This window comes from Lepidochelys kempii, chromosome 27 (assembly GCF_965140265.1).
Source record: "Lepidochelys kempii isolate rLepKem1 chromosome 27, rLepKem1.hap2, whole genome shotgun sequence".
Taxonomy (NCBI): domain Eukaryota; kingdom Metazoa; phylum Chordata; order Testudines; family Cheloniidae; genus Lepidochelys; species Lepidochelys kempii.
The window spans coordinates 16,026,177-16,048,475 of NC_133282.1; the positions used below are offsets into that span (position 1 = coordinate 16,026,177).

General features: G+C 48.1%; 1 protein-coding gene across 10 annotated transcripts in view; it reads left to right on the forward strand.

Annotated features, from left to right (window-relative positions):
- Positions 1–22,299, forward strand: part of STARD3 (StAR related lipid transfer domain containing 3) — a 38,725-nt gene that overhangs the window by 12,969 nt on the left and 3,457 nt on the right. For 2 of the 10 annotated variants that reach the window (XM_073326174.1, XM_073326171.1), the window contains exons 2-13: positions 5,883–6,142; positions 14,657–14,734; positions 15,044–15,121; positions 15,219–15,272; positions 15,374–15,491; positions 16,511–16,609; positions 17,369–17,424; positions 18,408–18,500; positions 19,286–19,348; positions 20,280–20,387; positions 20,919–20,998; positions 21,434–21,538. In XM_073326174.1, coding sequence (XP_073182275.1) covers positions 5,927–6,142; positions 14,657–14,734; positions 15,044–15,121; positions 15,219–15,272; positions 15,374–15,491; positions 16,511–16,609; positions 17,369–17,424; positions 18,408–18,500; positions 19,286–19,348; positions 20,280–20,387; positions 20,919–20,998; positions 21,434–21,538 — 1,148 coding nt within the window. In that variant the 5' untranslated portion in view covers positions 5,883–5,926. Of the gene's footprint in view, positions 1–3,381; positions 4,706–5,882; positions 6,143–7,557; positions 10,498–14,656; positions 14,735–15,043; positions 15,122–15,218; positions 15,273–15,373; positions 15,492–16,510; positions 16,610–17,368; positions 17,425–18,407; positions 18,501–19,285; positions 19,349–20,279; positions 20,388–20,918; positions 20,999–21,433; positions 21,539–22,299 lie in introns of those variants that run through there. The other 8 variants (XM_073326172.1, XM_073326178.1, XM_073326176.1 and 5 more) reach the window with 8 other exon arrangements.

The following is a 22,299-nucleotide window of genomic DNA, read 5'->3' on the forward strand; positions in this document are numbered from 1 at the left end:
CTTTGCCAGTGTCTCTCAACCCTGACCTGCAGTGCCATCTGCTTTTCCAGGCTTGGACCTTTCAAACAGACACACAGCCACTGCCAGTCTCACTGAATCCTGAGGTGTCTTTGTGATGCGGATATTGATCTGCTATTGGCTAGGGTGGGACACGTCCCCTTTCACTTACAATGTAACTACTATATTTGAGTTCTTGGCATCTCTAGATGATACTTGGCACTTAATAGTACCATACAAACCCCAAGTAATTCTTGCAACACAGCTATGTGAGGTAGGTATTGTGCCCCTTGTACAGATAAACACTATCTCAGCTTCCCTAAGCGACTCACCCAGGGCCACACAGTCAGTGGCAAAGCTGGGTTTTTTTTATCAGTATGTAGTAGCACCGAGGAGCCCCAGTCGTGGACCGGAACCCCGTTGTGCTAAGCACTGTTCAAACACAGAAGAAAGAGACGGTCTCTGTCCCAAGGAGCTTACAATTTAAGTATGAGATGAGAAACAGGTGGATGCAGACAGAAGCGGGAGCACAAGGAGACAATAAGACAATACTGATTGGAAGGACAGACGGTGGTCTCAGCTCATCAGTGACCCAACGGTTGTCAAGTTTTTTTGTAGGCATCGCAGCAAAGGAGAGTTTATGTAGGGGTTTGCAGGAGGATAGGGAAGTAGCTTTGTGGATGCTTAAAGTGAGGGGCAGCATTGGGGAAAGCAAGAAGGCATTTGTTTGAAAATCTAACAAGTGGGCTATAGAGGCTGCTGTTGGCCAATCGGAGGTAGGTGTCAATATCTCGATCAGTGAATGAAAGATGATGGGATAGGACATTAAAGGCCTTGAAAATTAAGACAAGGACTTTGTTTGATGCAGGGGCCTCCTGTCTCCAAAATTCCTGCTCAAATCATTAGAAACACTTCCTCATCAGAGAGGACAAAGTTGGTTAGTGAATTATCCCAGTGTATGGCCCGTGCTTGAAACACAAACTCTTGAGGAGTAAGAAAAAAACCCCAACTCTCCTTAAAGATGTTAATAATGTTACCGCTGCTTTTTGAATCAGAAGAGTGTCCATAGGACATTCTAGCTTCCTGGTGCCTTTTCTGAGTCTTATCGTCACCCACGGAATTTCTCAAGATAGCAAGTGCTGTTTCTGTTCTCCCTGCTGCTCTTTCTCAAACCCTGTTGTGTTTGGAATTCGAGCATCACCCCCTGAGCAGCACCATAAAACCAATTCTCTCTCTCTCCTGGATTGAGCAGACATCCTGCTACAAAAAGAGAGACTTCAGAGAATATATAAATATGTAATAAAGCACTAGGGTGCTCAATAATTAATCTTTCACACAGAAGAAAGCTTGTGTGGGTTTTTTGGGGGGATTTTTTTTTTTAAGCTAAAAAACCCCCCTGGCATGCTACTGTTCCCTCTCCAAACTCCATCCCTGTCTAATGGAACAGGCCTGTGTTGGGAGAATCCAGAAAAGAAATGCATCACATCGGACCTTATAATGAGATTCTAAGATCACTTGCTTATCAGAATTCTACAGTACCTTAACCCGTGCTTGTCCCTGAGCTTTGGAATTCATATCTTTTAGAATTGCTTGGAAACGAAAAGTCCTCTTTCCCTCAGATCTGTTTCTAGTTGGGTTTAATGCAAAATTCAACTTGCTCTTTGCATATCGAAGGGCAAGTGGACTATCGCTCGTTTTCTCTCAGGTGTTCTTAATCAGCGTGTTGGTCTCGCAGCAGATCAAGTCTTCAAAAAAAAAAAAAATCCACTAAGTAAAGAGGTATATTTTGGTTTTATCTAGGAAGGCGGTGCGCTGTTTTAGACAGAGCATGGAGTGGGAACCAGGAATTTCTGAACTCTTAGTCTTGGTTCGTGTTTTCTTGAGCAAGTTACTTCCCATCCCGTATCCCCAGCTGTAAAAAAGGGGGTACCGCTGTTTATGTATCTGGCTGGGGGACGGCGGCTGTGAAGAATTGATGGATGATTGTAAAATACTTGGAAGTTGCAGAGGACTGTAAGTGCAAAGTGTTGTTCAGGCTGAGAACACAATGACACTCTACCGTAGAGAATGGGGCACTGTGTACGTGTCCATATATTATTTAGCACTCACAGATGTCTTAACTTTTTTCAGTTGGAGACTCTTCCCCACCACTCGTAGCGGTGGAAGGCCTTGTTGTTACTGTTTATACAAAGTGACGTCTCTCTTCTAAAGTGCTGCCATTGTCAGAAAGTGACTGTAAAAATGACTTGTAGGGCTCCATGTTTATTCCTTCTCTGGTCCTTCCTATCCTACAATGATCCACACAACTGGGGAACATGGTGGAGCACCATCAGGGTTAGAACATGGTGGCTTCTTGCATATATGGACAGGAAAAAACACATTCGAACCGGGTTAAGGAACATCTTTTATCCTAGGTACCTATCACAGTTACTGGGAAAACTGCACCTCTGAACTGTCCTCGTCTCATCAAGTGCACCTGCTCTCAGGCCTTGAGCCATCACCTGGCTCAGGGGTATCACATGATTCTCCCATTCTGACCAGCCTCGGGATTGCAGGCCCATGGTACTAACTGTGATGGCCTCAGAATATCACACTTAGGGCATGTCTACCCTAGAAACTCCCCACTGCCAGGAGGCCGGCTGCCTCCCCAGCTCCTCACCTCCTCACTGCCAGGAGCCTGGCTGCCCATCCTGCAGCCGGGCTCCCAGTGGGAAGCAGGGAGCCGGGTGGGCGTAGCCCGGCTGGGAGCCATGAAATTGACAAGAATGACAGCCAACAGCTGATATAAGTAACCCCCAGTGTCTACAGGGACACAGCGTTGCCGATAGAAGCCTTACGTATCTCGTGGAAGTGGAGTTATTCTGTCGGTGCAGCAGGGCACTTACATCAGCGGGAGCAAGGCTGTAGTGTGGACGCTGACATAATGACCTAGACGCTGACATAATGACCTTAGGCTCGGGCCCTGCAGTCTTTTCCCTCTGCGAACAATGACTGTGGTTAGTGCAGTGACCAGAAAGCCTTCTCTTGGCAAAAAGTAATTTAGAACAAAAGCATTTGAGAGAAAACATCGTGTCTAAGTCTACCCCGAGGCTGGTTATTCCCTGGATGTGGGAGGGCCCAGCTGCTTCAGACTCCCTCTGCGTACTCTCTCTGGCAGCCTGTCTCCATACATAGCTGTTGACAAGTGACTCCCCCTAAAAAGGACTTTAAAACTCTTTTTTCTCTTGCTCTCCAGGCTCCTAGCTTGGGCAAAACCAGACTTGCAGCTTCCTTGGAGACAGGCTCTTTGAAGCTAACAGCTTCAAACAGCTTTGTCTTGTGTCTGCACACTGGGATGTTCTTATCTAGATCTAGTGCACTGCTTTCTGTTTGCTCTTCCCACAGCTCCCTATCAAGCTGGATCATTACAGTCGCACAGGAAATTAAAAAACCCACCGTGGTACTACAGTAACTATCTCGCTGACCAATCATATCGAGCATTCATGAATGATGACACCTCACTGGTTTTTCGATAGCAGTATCACGGTACCTGCCAGGGTTAAACACAGTACTTCACATGATTGCAGCATGGCATTTTCCTGTTGACTACAGGCAAGGGAAAACCTGTTCCAGTGCAACAGGTCACACGTACATCTAAACCAGGTGCTGTAGCACCACCTAACGCCTTCCTGATCCATCTTGCTCCGCTCACAGCTCTATCCTAAATGCCCAGCACGGCCAGCTTTCTCTGGGTGTGACAATGCAGCTGTTCTCTCTGCCTCCTTTAGTCTACGTGCAGCAATAAAGATGCTGCATCGGAGCTTGGCTGTCAGGGCTGTCAATACAGTGGGCAGAATAAAATCCACCTCACTCTGCCGTTCTAACGGGGGTTTTGAAAAAAGGGTCCGTGTAGTCAGTAGCTCTGATTCAGGGAGCGGCGCAGCTATGTTACTTAAACACGGGCAGCGCTTCCGTCCATGGGATGGGCAGCTAATGGCACAAAGTAACGATACCCAAGAGCCATGTGGAACGTTTAGCCCTTGGGGACCATCCATCCCCACTAGACTGACTTGTTCCACCACAGCTGGGTGCCTTGGGATTATTCCTGGGATCCTATATTAAAGGACCCTTTGTTCATATCTCTGCCTCTGCAAAAACATCTCATGTGCCCCTTTCCCCAAGGCCATGCCATCCCGATAGCATCGGTGGCAAAAGCTAAGATTCTGCGGTCAAAGAAGCAAGCAGGCCAGCTTTCTGTGCTGGCAAAGTGTGCTCTGAAGCAGGAGAGCATGGACAGATTTAGTTTGGAGTGAAATTGCGCTTCGTGACCGCCAGGACTCTCTTTCAGCCAGACCCTTTGGTGGCACATCCTCACGCCCCTGAAACAAGTGTGAATGTGGGGTGTGGCAGAAAGCTGGGGGAGGCAAGAGAGGTTCCTGCTCATTTTAACAGGCTCAGAGGACAAGTGTGAAACGGGGTAGGAAAAATAACCCAAACGCTTTCTGCTGCTGACGCAAGAGCTCTCGTAAACCAAAGAGCAAACATTGGCCTCTCCTCCCAGGTATTGCTTATAGCAGGGGGAGTTAATTCTGTTGAATTGGGGGTGGGGATGATTTTCAAAGGTGAAGAAGGCAGTGAGGCAGCTGGCTCCCATTTGTGCCCTTGATCATCTCCATGGGATGAATATATTGGAAGCGTCAGTCTCCTGGCTGGATGGATGCACTACAAGGTGGGTAGAAAGTTGGCTAGATTGTAGGGCTCAACGGATAGTGATCAATGGCTCCATGTCTAGCTGGCAGCCGGTATCTGGCGGAGTGCTCCAAGGGTCGGTCCTGGGGCTGGTTTTGTTCAATATCTTCATTAATGATCTGGAGGATGGTGTGGATTGCACCCTCAGCAAGTTTGCGGATGACACTAAACTGGGAGGAGTGGTAGATACGCTGGAGGATAGGGATAGGATACAGAGGGACCTAGACAAATTGGAGGATTGGGCCAAAAGAAATCTAATGAGGTTCAACAAGGACAAGTGCAGAGTCCTGCACTTAGGACGGAAGAATCCAATGCACCGCTACAGACTAGGGACCGAATGGCTAGGCAGCAGTTCTGCGGAAAAGGACCTAGGGGTGACAGTGGACGAGAAGCTGGATATGAGTCAACAGTGTGCCCTTGTTGCCAAGAAGGCCAGTGGCATTTTGGGGTGTATAAGTAGGGCATTGCCAGTAGATCGAGGAACGTGATCATTCCCCTCTATTCGACATTGGTGAGGCCTCATCTGGAGTACTGTGTCCAGTTTTGGGCCCCACACTACAAGAAGGATGTGGAGAAATTGGAGAGAGTCCAGCGGAGGGCAACAAAAATGATTAGGGGACTGGAACACATGACTTATGAGGAGAGGCTGAGGGAACTGGGATTGTTTAGTCTACGGAAGAGAAGAATGAGGGGGGATTTGATAGCTGCTTTCAACTACCTGAAAGGAGGTTCCAAAGAGGATGGATCTAGACTGTTCTCAGTGGTAGCAGATGACAGAAGGAGGAGTAATGGTCTCAAGTTGCAGTGGGGGAGATTTAGGTTGGATATTAGGAAAAACTTTTTCACTAGGAGGGTGGTGAAGCACTGGAATGCGTTACCTAGGGAGGTGGTGGAATCTCCTTCCTTAGAGGTTTTTAAGTTCAGGCTTGACAAAGCCCTGGCTGGGATGATTTAGTTGGGGATTGGTCCTGCTCTGGGCAGGGGGTGGGACTAGATGGCCTACAGAGGTCCCTTCCAGCTCTGTTATTCTATGATTCTATGATTCCTAGCTTGGGATCCTTTGGGGCTGCAAGGCAGCAAATAAGAATTGGCTCAGCTAGTAAAGCAAACCAAGCATCCCTTTAAGTGTCTAAAGGTCCCTTCCATCTTCCCTGCAGGTGATATGGTGACAAGCTCGCGGATGTAGTTGTTTCGGCTGAGGATGAGCAAGCCCAGAGACTTGCAGCATGACCTGGAGCGGAGCCTCCCAGCCATTGCGTCCATGAGCACCTCCCTCTCGCAGAGCCAGGGCTTCTCACCGCGCTATTACTTCTCCCCGGAGAAGAGGAAAGCCATCTCGGATGTCAGGAGGACTTTCTGCCTCTTTGTCACCTTCGACCTGCTGTTTGTGTCTCTGCTGTGGATAATTGAGCTGAATGTGAGTTCTGGGCGCTTTCTGATGGGGGAGCAGTGAATGAATCTCCCCTGTTGATTTTGGGATGCCGTCCACCCATTTTAACAGCCCCATTCTGAAACCCTAGGGCCAGGTCCTCAGCTGATTTCCAGGGCACTGCACCACTTCACACCAGTTGAGGATCTGGCCCATAAAGCTGTTACAAACAGAGATCCTCATCCTTTCCCTGGGCTTGGCATTGGGCACATGGTGACTGTGACAGGATCCCCGGGGTGCAGCCTGGGACCGTGGTACTGCTGTGCCTCCTGAACTCTCTCCAGCCTGGCCTGTCTCTCAGCGCCTTGCTAGTGACCAGCAGCAAACTCCTCCAGGTGCTGCGATCACTCATGTGGAGACCCAACACCCAGCTAGATTGAATGAATGCTCCCAGATCCACTCATGAATCACACAGGGAAAGGCCCCAGCCAAACACCCCCACCCCAAATTGGTTCACCACTTCATCAATGGAAAGTGGATATACACCAGCCTTCGCAAAACCTGAGCAGATTTGCCACACACTTCGTACAAACTCACTGGTAAAGATAAACAGTACAACAAATGTATTGACTACAAAAAATAGATTTTTTTAAGTGATATTAAGTGATAGGCAAAAAGTCAGAGTCAGTTACCAAAAGAAAATAAAACATAAGCACCCAGTCTAAACTCTTAACCCTGTTAGATTGGGCAACATCTAGATTAAGCAGTTTTTTCTCACCCCACTGGATATCGCAGTTCATAGTACACCGATTTCACCCTTGAAATCTGGGCCAGTCTTCTCTGTGTCCTTGTTGCTTGCAGCATGGGTGGGGGCAGGAGAAAGGTGAAGCAGGGGCCTGCTCTGTTCTGTTTTATACCCTCAGTCCCATGTGCTTGGGGAACACACAAGTCCAGGCATGTCTGGGGGGCATTGCTGAGTCTCCAGGCCAGGTTGAAAGAAAAGGAGTACTTGTGGCACCTTAGAGACTAACCAATTTATTTGAGCATAAGCTTTCGTGAGCTACAGCTCACTTCATCGGATGCATTCTGTAGCTCATGAAAGCTTATGCGCCAATAAATTGGTTAGGCTCTAAGGTGCCACAAGTCCTCCTTTTCTTTTTGCGAATACTGACTAACACGGCTGCTACTCTGAAACCTGTCATTAGGCAAGGTTGAGCAATTCCCCTGGTGTGGCCTCCTGCAGGTCATTGAATTGCCCCTCCCTTGCTGGACAATGGCTGTTGATGGGTTGTTTGACACCCTGCTGGGGTGTTGGTTACTTTCCTTGCTGTTGCCTCTGGGGAGCTAATATCTGGCTGATTTCGCCAACTTACAGCGTGTTTTAGTGACAACCATACAACACAATTCTCATAACTTCATAGACATTAATGAGAGTCATTTTTCTATCCATATATGTATTTCAGCAGATCAGAACCTTTCCCCCGATACCTCACACGGCCTGCTTTATATGCAAGATCACAATTCTATATAAATGCGGAACATGGAGGTTACAGGGCACTCCCCCGAGGTACAGAATGTCACAGTGACCTTGCTTGTGATATTAATAAGTGGTCAGAAAAGCAGCATCTCAACAGCTTTGGTGCTACCATCCCAGCTGGAAAAGAGCCTGGTTTGAGATCCTGTGGATAGCTGCATTGCTCAGTCTGAGCAGCAGGTCTGTTCTGACCAACCTCCTCCAGTGCGTCCCCCTTAGTAAAGGGGAACTGATTAACTTTTTGCGAGCCGCTGCCTGTCTCCTGTGTTGTGGTGGTCCCTGCCCGCTGCCGGGTGAAGGGGGATGTCGCATTTTGCAGGGAGAGACTTCTTGCTTACACATTTGCGACTGGGCTTTGAAGCTGCATGTGCTGCTGTTCTATCCTGTTATGGTAGGAGCAGAAAGGAGATGATCAGAGATGCATCTCCAATTCTACGTGCAGCCCTCACCAGTCTGGCCTTATTTATTATGACTGGATCCCCGAGGATATATCAGCTATTATCTTCATGTCCTGTTTACCTCGTTCAGAGTCTGCACTTAACAGTTTGTCTCAGTCCGCAGTTCAGTTCACACCACCCCCCAGAAATGACGTGAGTAGTACTGAGGGTCTGTCTAGGAACCACAGGAGCAAGGAAATTAACAGCCAGTGTTCCACTAGGGCCAATGGGTTACTATAGAAACCCCTTGTGGGACCTGTCCTCTTGTGAATTCCCTTGACCCTGTGGGATTGCCCTCCTCCAGGGCTGGTGGGAGAGGAAGGAGGGGTCTCTTGAATTTTGATTTGCAACGTGACTCATGGAAATAAAGCTAGTGTCCAAGCTACCAAATTATTTTTCAGGATCCAGTTTTGCTCCCAGCTGTGTTAGCTTGTGAGTTGCCCTTAACTGAGACTAAATGATAACCTATGGGCCTTGAGCCCAGGAGCTGTATGTTTGAACATGTTAAGATGGCTCACTTGCACTGCTGTGAAAATTACCAGGTTTGTGCAGTGACTCATGCATCTAAAACGCTCAAATGGTTCTCACTCGCTTGTTGCAATATTGACAACTCATTCAGTTCTCATTAAGTGCACCAGTCACCTGCACACTTGAATTGTCCAAGCACGTCCGTTTCTGAGTGAAAGGAACTCCCCAAACAGTCTTTTTTGTTTCTTCGGGGCAGCAGTGTTTGTTTAAACTTTCATTTTTTTCCAAAAAAAGAACAGGAGGGCTTGTGGCACCTCGGAGACTAACACATTTATTTGCACGTAAGCTGTAGTGCTCCTTTTCTTTTTGCAAATACAGACTAACACGGCTGCCACTCTGAAACTTGCCATTTTTTTCCAAGAAGTTTAGCCCAAAGCCCTCGTCCCTTCCCTCCTGTGGTGAGATCTCCTGTCAAATTCAATCTTTGGTATGAATTTTTAAGCCGTTCCTCTGTGAAACCTGCTGGATTGCCAGCCCGGGAGACAGAACTCCTCTCACCACAGAACAGATACAGCAGCAGTGCAGAATCACTGCTCTCCTCCCATGTGCCCCAGCCCTGATCTATAGGGAACGCTTTTTGGTGGCTGCCTAGTCAGTCCTTGGCCTCTCCAGCAAAAGGGTACGCGTGACAGCAGCGGCTTTTATGATGCGAATGGCTGTCCGCTATGGACAAAGACCCACCAACTGGTTTCTCATAGACCATGAAACAGCTGTCAGAATGTAACAACTTCCAGTCCAGCTGGGCTGTATTCCACCCAATAGCCTGAAGGTGAAAGGCTGGTTCCAATTACTTGAACCATCCAGTCCCTCATAAGCCAAAGTTCCAAGCCTCTAAAAATAGGATTTGTGGTACAAAAATCCCACTGGCAGGCCCTTAACTATGCTCTGAAGCAGAGTTATTTTGACACAATAGATGCTAGACCCTTACTAGCATTCCTGTACAGAACGAATTGGCTTCCTTTTTTCCCCTCTGCCTCAAGCCACAGCACATTTACCTGGGAGTTGACTGATCAGTGCCAACGTCGTCTTCCTTCTTTAGCCCTGGTCTACGCTACGGGGTTAGGTCGAATTTAGCCATGTTAGGTCGATTTTAAAATGAATGCATCTACGCAACCAACCCCGTTCCATCGACCTAAAGGGCTCTTAAAATCGACTTCTGTACTCCTTCCCGGTGAGGGGAGTAGCGCTAAAATCGACCTTGCTGTGTCAAATTTGGGGTAGTGCAGATGCAATTCATCAGTATTGGCCTCTGGGAGCTATCCCAGAGTGCTCCAGTGTGACCGCTCTGTACGGCACTTTGAACTCCGATGCACCAGGAACTTTTGATTTAATTTCCTATTTGGTCAGCGTGGCTAGCTCAGCAGCACAGGTGACCATGCAGTCTCCCCCAGAATTGGAAACGAGCTCCAGCATGGACTGAAAGGGAGACACTGGATCTGATTGCTCTATAGGGAGAAGAATCTGTGCAGGCCGAACTCTGATCAAAAAGAAATGCTAATATATATTCCAAAATCGCACAGGGCATGGTGGAGAGAGGCTACAACAGGGACACACAGCAGTGCCGCGTGAAAGTTAAGGAGCTCAGGCAAGCCTACCAAAAGACAAAGGAGGCAAACGGTCGCTGCAGATCAGAGCCCCATACATGCCGCTTCTATGATTAGCTGCATGGCATTCTAGGGGGGACCCTACCACTACCCCACCACTGTTCGTGGACACCTGCAAGGTCAAAGTCTCACACAACAGGGAGGAGGATTTTGTGGATGAGGAAGAGAAGGAGGAGGAGAATGTGCAGCAGGCAAGCGGTGAATCCGTTCTCCCCGGCAGCCAGGACCTTTTCATCACTCTGGAGCCAATACCCTCCCGAGGCGGGATCCTCAACCCTGAAGCCGGAGAAGGCAGCTCTGGTGAGTGCACATTTGTAACTACAGTACAGGGTTTAAAAGCAATAGTGTTTGTTTGATTTGCCCTGAAGAAATGGGATGCCTTCACGGACAGTACAGCTACTGGAAAAGTCTGTTAACATGTCTGGGGATGGAGCCGGAATCCTAGAATATTAGGTTTGAAAGGGACCTCAGGAGGTCATCTAGTCCAACCCCCTCCTCAAAGCAGGACCAATCCCCAATTTTTGCCCTAAATGGCCCCCTCAAGGATTGAACTCACAACCCTGAGTTTAGCAGGCTAATGCTCAAACCACTAAGCTCTCCCTCCCCCCAATCTCCATGAAGCTCTCCTGGAGGTACTCTGAAAGCCTTTGCAGAAGGTTTCTGGGGAGGGCTGCCTTATTTTGTCCTCCATGGTAGGACACTTTACCACACCAAGTCAGTAGCAAGTAGTCTGGAATCATTGCAGCACAAAGCATGTCAGTGAATGGTCCTGGGTTTTGGTCACATTCAAGCAACATTCAGTCTGTATCTTTCTGTGTTAGCCTCAGGAGAGTGATATCATTCATGGTCACCTGGCTGAAATGGGGGAATTTTCGTAAGCGAACAGTCAAAGGACCCTGTTCATGCTGGGTTGTTTGCGCTTGGCTAAAAGGGATCATCCCAGAGAATTCCCACGCGGTGGGGGGAGGGGTGAAGGGATCATCCCAGAGAATAGCCAAATGGTGGGGTGTGGGAAGGTGTGTGCTTCACATCCACCCGAAAACTGCAGCCCTTCCTTTTAAATGTGAAACCGAACTGGCATTGCTTGCTATGGGAAAGGATGGCGCTGCAGTTTGAAACCATTCCCACATGTTATGAAGGTGTAAGAAGCCAACCCCGCGTACCAAAAGGCTTACCATGGCTGCCTGGAAACCGAATTCTGTTGCCCAGCCATTTGTGATGTGTCACCATATCAGCAGGCGCTCAATATAAAAGGCAAAATGCGACCTTCTACCTAAAGCACATGTGCTGTCTGCTGTGAATTGCTTGATTCACTGTGAAAGAGTCTCCCTTTTGTTCTCAGAAATGTATCATCTTAAATTTTACTCTCCCTTTTTATCCCCACCTCCCCTCCCAGGTGCAAATGTTTCTGTGCTCCCCATATCGTCTCCGTCCCTGAGGTTATCGCAGATTAGAAGGCAAAAAAAAATGCACGTGTGATGACATGTTTTCAGAGCTCATGCGTCCTCCCGCACTGATAGGACAGCTTAATGCATGGAGGCATTCAGTGGCAGAGGCCAGGAAAGCATTAAGTGAGCGTGAGGAGCAAAGGCAGGAGGCGATGCTGAGGCTAATGTGGGAGCAAACAGACATGGTGAAGCGTCTGTTGGAGCTGCAGGAAAGCCAACAAGAGCACAGACCCCCGCTGCATCCATTGTATAACCTCCTGCCCTCCTCCCCAAGTTCCATATCCTCCTCACCCAGATGCCCAAGAACGCGGTGGGGAGGCTCCGGGCACCCAGCCACTCCACTCCAGAGGATGGCCCAAGCAACAGAAGGCTGTCATTCAAACAGTTTTGATTTGTAGTGTGGCTACAATAAGCAATGTGGCTTTGTCCTTCCCTTCTCCCACACCCCACTCCACCCAGGCTACCTTGTCAATTATCTCACTTCTTTTTTTAATTAATAAAGAAAGAATGCATGGTTTCAAAACAATAGTTACTTTATTTCCTTTGCCAACTGTGATCGAAGGGGGGAGGGTGGTTGGCTGGCTTACAGGGAATTAAAATCAACAAAGGGGGCAGGTTTGCAGCAAGGAGAAACACACTCAACTGTCACACAGTAGCCTGGCCAGTCATGAAACTGGTTTTCAAAGCCTCTCTTGATGCATAGCGCGCCTAGCTGTGCTCTTCTAATCGCCCTGGTGTCTGGCTGCTCAAAATCAGCCACCAGGTGATTTGCCTCAACCTCCCACCCCATCATAAATGTCTTCCCCTTCCTCTCACAGATATTATGGAGCACACAGCAAGCAGCAATAACAATGGGAATGTTGATTGCGCTGAGGTCTAACATAGTCAGCAAACAGCGCCAGCGAGCTTTTAAACATCCACAGGCTCATTTTACCACCATTCTGCACTTGCTCGGCCTATAGTTGAACTGCTTCTTACTACTGTCCAGGCTGCCTGTGTACGGCTTCATGAACCATAGGAGCAAGGGGTAGGCTGGGTCCCCAAGGATAACTATTGGCATTTCAACATCCCCAATGGTAATTTTCTGGTCTGGGAAGTAAGTCCCTTCTTGCAACTGTTTGAAGAGCCCGGAGTTCCTAAAGATGCGAGCGTCATGCACCTTTCCCAGCCATCCCATGTTGATGTTGGTGAAACGTCCCTTATGATCCACCAGTGCTTGCAGCACCATTGAGAAGTACCCCTTGCAGTTTACGTACTAGTTGGCAAGGTGGTCTGGTGCCAAGATAGGGATATGCGTTCCGTCTATCGCTCCACCCCAGTTAGGGTACCCCATTGCAGCAAAGCCATCCAGTATGACCTGCACATTTCCCAGAGTCACTACCCTTGATAGCAGAACTTCAGTGATTGCCTTGGCTACTTGGATCACAGCAGTCCCCACAGTAGACTTACCCACTCCAAACTGATTCCCGACTGACTGGTAGCAGTCAGGCATTGCAAGCTTCCACAAGGCTATTGCCACTCGCTTCTCAACTGTCAGGGCAGCTCTCATCTTGGTATTCCTGGGCTTCAGGGCAGGGGAAAGCAACTCACAAAGTTCAAGGAAAGTGGCCTTAATGCATGCAAAAGTTTCGCAGTCACTATGAATCATCCCATACCCGCGACACTATGCGGTCCCACCAGTCTGTGCTTGTTTGCCGGGCCCAGAATCTGTGTTCCACTGTATCAACCAGCCCCACTGCCGCTATGATATCCCAATTGCCACAGCCCGTGCTTTCAGGAACGTCTGTGTCCATGTCCTCATCACAATCGTCCTCGTGCTGGCATCTCTTAGCCCGGTTCTGCACATTCTCCAGGATAATGTGCGAGGGGTTTACAATGCTCACAACAGCAGCAGTGAGCTGAGCAGGCTCCATGCTTGCCATGGTATGGCGTCTGCACAGGTAGCCCAGGCAAAAAGGTGCGAAACGATTGTCTGCTGTTGCTTTCATGAAGGGAGGGGCGACTGATGACATGTACCCAAAACCACCCGCGACAATGCTTTTGCCCCATCAGGCATTGGGAGCTTAACCCAGAATTCCAATGGGCAGCGGAGACTGCGGGAACTATGGGATAGCTATCCACAGTGCACCACTCTGTTAGTCGATGCTAGCCACGGTATTGAGGATAAATTCCGCCGACTTAATGCGCTTAGTGGGGACATACGCAATCGACTGTATAAAATCGATTTCTAAAAATTGACTTCTATAAAATTGACCTAATTTCATAGTGTAGACCTAACCTTAGTGTACTTCTCTGTTAGCGTTGGAATGCCTGTTAATAGGTATCATCTGAGAACAGATCTGAAGTAGTCTTGAAGAGATCTTGTATGGAATAACTTGTAAAAGAAAAGGAATATTTATGTAGACAACGCCCTGTGGAAGCATCATCAATCACACAACCTTCCGAGTTCTTTCTTCGTCAATGGTCCTTTAAGAAAATCAGTTGGTTTTTTTTTTTTTCAATCCCATTCACACGCTTCCAATAACTGGATCCGAAAAGAAAATGTTTGTTTGAAATCCTGCAGGTCAAAGTGGCTGCTTATTCCGTGAGTGTGGGATTGCAAGAGGTCCTTGGTTAGCATCAGGAATCAAGTGGAAAAAAGACACACAAGCAGTTTTCTTAAGGAAGCTGGTTTTCAGTGACTGAGATTTTTGTTTTTAAATCAGTGGGTTTAAATCCGTGGGTGTTTTTTCAATACCTTCTAGTACCCAAGCACTTTCTTAAAGCATCTACATGCTGTTCCTGCTCTGTGTTACTTGCATGTGAAACAGACAGTGAAATGGAAGTGAAATGAAGTGTTGCATACGTTCATGGCTAAACATTTGCTGATGAGTCCACTTACGCATTCAGCAGACAGCCCTGATACCTAACTTGAGCTAACTAATGTTTTAAACAGAACTGTCTGATTTTTATCCTCTTTAGTTTATCTCTGCACTCAACATTTCTCTGTTTCTATTCTCTCTAACCCTCAGACCAACAATGGCATTCAGAAGAACTTGGAAATCGAAATCATTGAGTACCAGTTTAAAACCTCATTCTTTGATATATTTGTAAGTATGCTAAAAAGCCAAAGGGAAAGACATTTCTCTCTAAGATAGAGGCAAGATGGCTTAATGGATAGGGCACTGGACGGGAATTCAGAAGCCCTGATTTCTGTGCCTAGCTCTGCCACTGACCTGATGAGGGACCTTGGGCCGTTCACCTCCCACCTCTTGTCTTGACTATTTAGCTAGTCCATGCCTGAAGATCTTACTGTGGCTTGCTCTGTCAGTGTGGCACCCTGCATGATCAGTTCGGCGTGAGTGTAACAGAAATAATAATTACTCTCTCCTTATCTGTGCCTCTCTTGTTTTTTAAAGGTCTTGGCTTTTTTCCGGTTTTTTGTGTTACTTCTGGGCTATGCACTCTTAAAACTGCGCCACTGGTGGGTCATCGCGGTAAGGAATCCATTTTCTGTTGTTGATGTATTGGACTTTGTCTCTCTTTAAACTGAAGCTGGCATGTAGATGTGTGTAACCATCTTCCCTTTTCCAGTTCACTACACTGGTGTCCAGTGCCTTCCTCATCGTGAAGGTCATCCTCTCGGAGGTCAGTTGCTCTCAAGGGCTCTAATGGGAGATTTTGTTTTGTCTCATGGTGTGACTTCCCTGCTTGTGTAAACTCCCTGTGGTTTTCTTTTTCTCCCCCAGCTGCTAGCCAAGGGGGCTTTTGGGTACTTACTTCCCATCGTCTCTTTCGTTATCGCCTGGCTAGAAACTTGGTTCCTGGATTTTAAAGTCTTATCTCAGGAGGCGGAAGAGGAACGATGTAAGTCACTTTCCCTTTTCACGGCTGGAGCAAACAAACCGGCCGGGGCTTTGGCAGCAGCTTGTCACCAGGTGGTGTGTGGGAACCAGGATTAAAAGTGATCTCCAGGCAGGTTGTGGAGATCAGTTGCCTCGTCTGACTTGATTATGGTCAAGGGAGACCATACCAACTACTAAAAGGACCCTTACTGTAAAGAAGACAGGTAGAACGAGAACCAGTGGCTGGAAGTTTAAAGTCGGGCCAATTCAAATTAGAAATAAGACCTCACTGTTTAACAGTGCGGGTGATTAGCCACTGGCACAGTCTCCCAAGAGCAGAGTTGGGACCACATGCCCTTCTGGAAGAGATGCTTTAGCCAAACCCTTGTTGTTGGGATCAACACAGGGGAGACTGGCTGAAATTCTCCAACCTGGGCTATATAGGAGCTCATGTGCTCATCCCAAGGTCCCACTCTGACCTGTAACTCTCCAGTTCTCGTGGCCGTGGTTGCAAAAGGAGCTTCTCCTCTCGCTCTCGTCTTCCCAACCAGAAGAGTGTAGGGGGGGAAATGGCGGCGTCTAAACCAGGAAGAATTTGTCTAGTGAGACTTGATCACAAATGTATTGGTGGGCTGGGAAAAACCAGAGGATGTTTGGGTCTTGTGAGGAGGTTTTAAGATGAAAAATGAGCAAGTGTTTAATGCCTCTATTGGATTAAGAGCGTGTTCTGGATTGCTTCGAGGGAAAGCTCTTATTTAATTAGGCGCTTAATCACCTTTGGATTTGACAGGGAAAAGAGTTCATTGATCTCCATGCAGATAAAGTGCTGTGTCTGAAATGAAAAGTGAGGGAGCAGGGACTGAAAGCTCCTTCTAGGCTGGGCTGTGTGTCCCAGAGACAGCCCGGCTCCCAGTACTGAGCTGTGTTCCAAGCATTAGATAACTGGGTAGCTTAACCTGGAGGAGGAAGGACATGGATGAATGTTAGGAGTAAACTCTGGCTTCTGTATATGTTTACAATTTGTGTCTCTTGGTTCCCTAGGGTACTTGGCAGCGCAGGCCGCAGCCTCCCGCGGCCCTCTGCTCTATTCTGGAGCCCTTTCTGACGGGCAGTTCTATTCCCCTCCGGAGTCCTTCGCAGGTGACGAATGTTTTTGCCTCTTCTTGGCATGCAGTGACCTTTGTATGTGGGTTGAGTTGCTTTCTCAGCTCGTTCCGCTTGCAGGATCCCCTGGGTTTCCTTTTCCCTGTTATTGCCTCTCAAAGTTCCTCGCTGAGCTTTCCCTAATTAGACCGACCTTTTGAGCAGTGTTACAGTACAGTGCCACGAACTCCCCTCTGCTTCCAGCGTTGGGGGCACATTATGTTGTGTAGCTGCTTTTGTGCCCAGCTGTGGGATCAGAATGAGATTGTCAGGAGGTGGAAAAGTAGCCACCTACTTTGCATTTGATGCCTGACTTTCCTGTGCTATCAAAATCCATTCTCAGCTGTGTTTCAACCAAAGCTCCAGGCCTCAGGACACAGGGTTTGAAATGCAAAGTCTGAGGTTGCTCTGGGAAGAGCAAAGGCCTTACCCTGGACACCCAAAAAGCTAGTGTGAACTGCACAGCTTGCTGCAGAAAAGGGTGTTAACCTGGTGGCTTTGGTACATTTTCAGAGGGGATGGCACTAGGGCTGGGGGATTGGAGCATTTCCCATTGTAACCACTCTCGCTTTTCCTATACGAGAACACACCGACTATCCTGCATGGATCTGTGCATTTGGAGAGTGAAGTGGAAAGGGAGGGAGGGCTGACCCGATGAGGGCCCTCCCCTTCATAAAATCATACCAGCAGGATCTCTAGCTTCCTCACAACTCTGCAGGATCTCTAGCGTCCTCACAACTCTGTACCTTTCTTTAGGATCGGATAATGAGTCTGATGAAGATGATGTGGGGAGGAAAGCGTTAACAGCCCAGGTAAATGGAGGAGCGGTGATCTTGCCATTTTAGAGACCCACTTTTGCCCCTGTTGGTTCTGAGCATCTCTCAATGTCTGGTTCTGATGGCTGTCCAATGCATGTTGATATGAGGGTCTGTAATTAGCTAATTACTCCAGCACATACCCATCAAGGTGCTGAATAAATCAAGGGGTTAAAGATCCTGTCCCCTTTCTTCTTCTCCTCTCAGAACCGAAGGTCACAAAATGTTATTTGCTGCCAAGAAACATGGGCAAATCATTCCCTTAGCTGAGCGATGTTGCTCAGGTGCTCTGGGAAAAACAGGTCTGACTCAGTATCCAGTCACCCCTCATTACTGGGAATCATTCGTCTCGTGTGCAGCATCAGTTACTTTCCCCTTCACCCCCCCTCCTGTAGTTAGCTTTTAAAGGCGTCTGTGGCCCTGACAGCAGCTTGTCTCCTTCCTGCTCCCTCCAGTTTCCTTGGTTCTTACTGGTTACCTTTGCTGAAGGAGGAAGGGGGTGTTGACTCCACTATCCTGTCAAATTCCAGCATGGGTAACAGCCTTCTCCCTCCCTAACATCCCATCAGCGTTTCACTTGGACACAGGATTCTTCACGTTGTTTCCAAAACAGCGGGGTAGCTAAGCAGTTGCTGTTTCACCCCAGAGGTGGCTGCAGCTCCGTGGGATTAGAAGTGATCTCATTGTGGCTTGTACCATTTCATCTGGCAAAAATGGTGGGGACTCTCTCAGAAGGAAAGGTATCACAACTGTGGAGAGACACAGCTAGTGTGTCAATGACACACCTAGGGCTAGAATTCTGGCCTGCCAGGTGCAACACGCTTGCCTCTGCCACCCGAGTGGAAGGAGGATATCTGTAGCAGGTGCAGTAGTGGAAAGTCCCTTCCTCTTTTGTTCAGCCACGAGGAGGCAAAATCACTCATTTGCACGCTCAGGATCATTAGTAAAGGGAGCAGTAAATAGATCACGTTTCCTCCTAGGAGAAGGAATATGTTCAGCAAGGCAAAGAAGCAATGGAGGTTGTGGATCAAATCCTAGCCCAGGAGGAAAACTGGAAATTCGAAAAAAACAATGCAAGTATTTCCCTTCTTTGCCTGCAGAAAGCATGGAGGGGTTAGCACAGACTGCAGAACGGTGGGGCTTTCCGAACCTGGTTACGCCATGAAAAATTAACAAGCGTTACAATGACATGATTGAATTAGGAATCTTATTCCAGTTCAGTTAAATGTAAATCGCCTCTTATTTAATTAGACGTTCAATTACCTTCCTGTTTGACAGGAGAGGGAACCCATCAGTCTTTCCCCCCAGCCACAGGCGGGCGGAGGAGTGTGGTTAGCCTTTAATTGCAGTTATGGTGTGGAACTGCAGATGACTGAGTGGGAAAGGATCAAAGACATTTGTTGGTAAAATAAGGGAGTGAGTGGTGCCATCTTGAAAACCACCATACCCAGCATTAAGGGAGCTGTCACATGCAATAGACTCCTCCCCTTTGCTACGCATCCAGCTACAGATTCATCCCATTTCTGTGTCTTGTCACGTGTATGCCACAGCGTGTTGCATTCTGTCTGCAGCCATCTGTACATGTGGATTTTTGGAAGCGTGTTAAAATTCAGCTGGAGACAGTCTTCACTTCCTGTCCTAAACTTGCTGCGGACTGTTGATCTGTACTTTTAAAAGGTCCCGCCATGGAGGGGGTTGCGTTTCAGGGCTGACTCTAGCCATGGCAGTGGGTCTGCCCGTTGTGCAGCTTGGCTCATGACACAAGTCTCAAATGTGCTTGGAGATCCTGGGGTGCAAGGTGCGACCGGCGTGTAAAGGATTGTGCATGTGAAGTGTGACTTGACTCTCTCTTGCGCAGGAGTTTGGCGATGTTGTTTACACCATTGAAATTCCTTTCCATGGCAAGACCTTTATTTTAAAGGTAAGGACTTCTGGCCTCTACCTCCTTGCTTGGTAAATTGCAGCTTTGTTGTAGGGGCATAATCCCCAGGCAGTAACTCTGCTTAATGCCCAGCACAGCTGGTCCCTCATGCTCTTCTGTGGCTCCAGAAATACGGGTCAAACTGCAAAGCCCGTTCTACTTGTTGGTGGGACTTTCAGTAACACAACTCTGCTGCATGCTTACACTGAGCTCTGTTCTACAGCCTGGATAACGCCCGGGCTTGCCATCTAAAACTAGATTGATCCAACCCCCCACAAATACGCTGGGGTCCAATGGCAGAAAGCTGGACCAGGTGACGAAAGAATCCTGTTCCAACCACAGCTTCCAGAACTACAATAAGATAGCAACTGCCCGTCCACCAAGATCAGGGTTGATCCCACTTCAGATGCAATCTGGCATTAACAGATGTTGTTAGGAAGTGACTCACTGTAGTGGTTTGGCTATAAACAATCTCTTAGTGAAGGCCTATTGCCGTGGTGACTTTTCTTTGTGTCGGTACATATGTTGCCAGAACTGCCCATGAAAAGACTCTAATGAACGGAGATCTGGGTGACCCCATGTTACTGCATTATCCCTCTGCCTCTAAAGACTCACACGAGACTGCAGATGAAGGCGAGTGTTTCATTTTTGCTGACGCTCTTAGTAGCCTTCCATGAACCTCCTGAAACAGCTGCCCGCTTCAGTATAAGCGGTAGACGCCAGAGTAGCCCAGGGGTGGAATAGCTGGCATTGCTCTGTTCAGGATGGAGGTACGCTATTCCTGTCTGCACTGTCTGGCTCCAGCCAGTTCTTCTGCTATCGCTTCTCATGAGCACTTGTTTCACTCAATTGGTTGTCCCTTGTGATCTTTATCTTGTGCTGTTGAATACACGCTCCAGGGAAGGCAGCTGGGGCAAACTGAACTGTCAAGTCCTTTTCTCAGGCCTTCATGCAGTGTTCTGCTGAAACAGTCTACCAGGAGGTGATTCTCCAACCTGAGAGGATGATCCTGTGGAATAAAACAGTGGCAGCTTGCCAGGTAAGTGCTTTGTGATGGTGGCATTTTAATAACCCTCTGGAGTTGGAACTTCGCAGCACAGAACCTACTGCATGCCGTGCCTGGCCCTACAGGAGCTGGAGGCATGGCTGCATTTGAATACCGATGCATTGCTCATCCAGGCGGTCTGAACGTTCTGAAGTAGCTAGTTGCACCAAAAGCCTGTCTGTACGAAAGCCCTAGGGAGGCACAGAGCCAAGGTCATTCTCGCTGCCCTGGCTTGGAGGAGCTTACTCACCCTAGGCAGTTGCTGTGTCCAGGATGCGAAGGAAATGCCTGCTCGTTATACAGAAGGGCAGAGCAGACCATTCTCAACACCAGAAGGTGAACGTGGTCATGCTAATGCTGAACTCTCCAAGGCTTGTATTTGTCAGATCTGCCGCTAAAGGCTCTTCACTTGTTTTGGATCCATGGGCAATTTTGAGGGAGGCTCCTTATTCCTAGCTGTTGGCATGTACAGATCCACAGGCAGGTGAGAGGAAACATCTCTTATTCTGTCCTCCTTTCACTCAGATCTTACAGCGGGTTGAAGATAACACCATTGTCTCGTACGACATTGCAGCAGGGGCTGCAGGTGGTGTAGTGTCACCCAGGTGAGTTTATTCCGCTCCGGAGCCTAGTCCACCAAGCACCTAGAACACATCAAGGAGATTTTGTGTGAGGGAGCTCCAGGCCAGCCATCTTACTCATGAAGCATACCATGGGTCCAAGAGGGCATTTCTACCTGCCCTATGGGTGGGTAACGTAGTGTAGTATGTAGTGTAATGACTTGCCCAAGGTCCTATGCCAAAATCGATAGTCAAGCCAGGATGAGAACCAGGAGTCTTGGCTCCAAGCCTCTGTGTGAGTCACTGAATACCTGGTCTGTCCCGTTAATAACCATAAATGTACATAGTGTCTCCATGTTAAAATATTTTTGCCACACCTTTTCCATAGGAGTAGATTGAATGTTGGACCTTCCATGTCTGTGCTGTCCTAAAGCTCCCATGCAGACCCCACAGCAGTTGATTTCCCCTTTATTTATGTAGGGACTTTGTAAACGTGCGTCGCATTGAAAGAAGACGAGACCGCTATATTTCCTCAGGGATGTCAACCACTCACGGTTTGAAGCCTCCGCTGTCCAAATACGTCAGGTACGAATTTGGGTTTTGGCTTGGGGAAATGTCTGATTTTTCTTGTAGCACACACTGCTGTATAATAGACGTTCAGTGCACACAGACGCTTGAGTTTAAAAAAAGGGTGGGGGGGCGTTTCTTGTCGCTGTTTAAAGGAAACTGCCACTTTACAAAACCTCTGGCAGCCTGTCTGTCTGCAGAACTGTATTCTACTTCCTGTGTTCCTCTTCCTTTGTTTAAAGAACAATTGGTATGGAATCATCATGTTGCTTAGGAGGTCAGCAGCAGCTCGGGTTGAGGCAGTGGGGGCAGGGTAGGGGGGGGACAACAGATCAAAAACCCTGACCGACTCCACATCCCATCACTGTGGAATTAGCTCTCGCACGGGGACAGTTGCAGCTTCAAAGGGGGAATAAGCAGCTGAACTCATCATGTGTGTTGTTTGTTATGTGTGTGCCCTTTTGTTCTCTCATGCCTGGCCGTAGTTTTAATAAAGGCCTAGGGCACAGAGAGACGGAGCAGGAGGTGTGAACAGAGAGCCCTTCAATACGGAGCCTCTCTCAAAGCACTGGCCAAGGTCTCTGGCATTTCTCTACTCCAAACTACAGTGGCCGGCTGCCTTGTGATGCATTAATTGGGGTCTGAATCTCTTCCAACAAGGCCTCTTTGTTACAGTCAGGCTGTGCCGCAGGTGGCTAGTGACCAGCTCAGCTGCTTCTCTTACTGACTTTGTTTTTCAGAGTAATCTGATTAAAGTAATTGACATTTAACTCACAGGC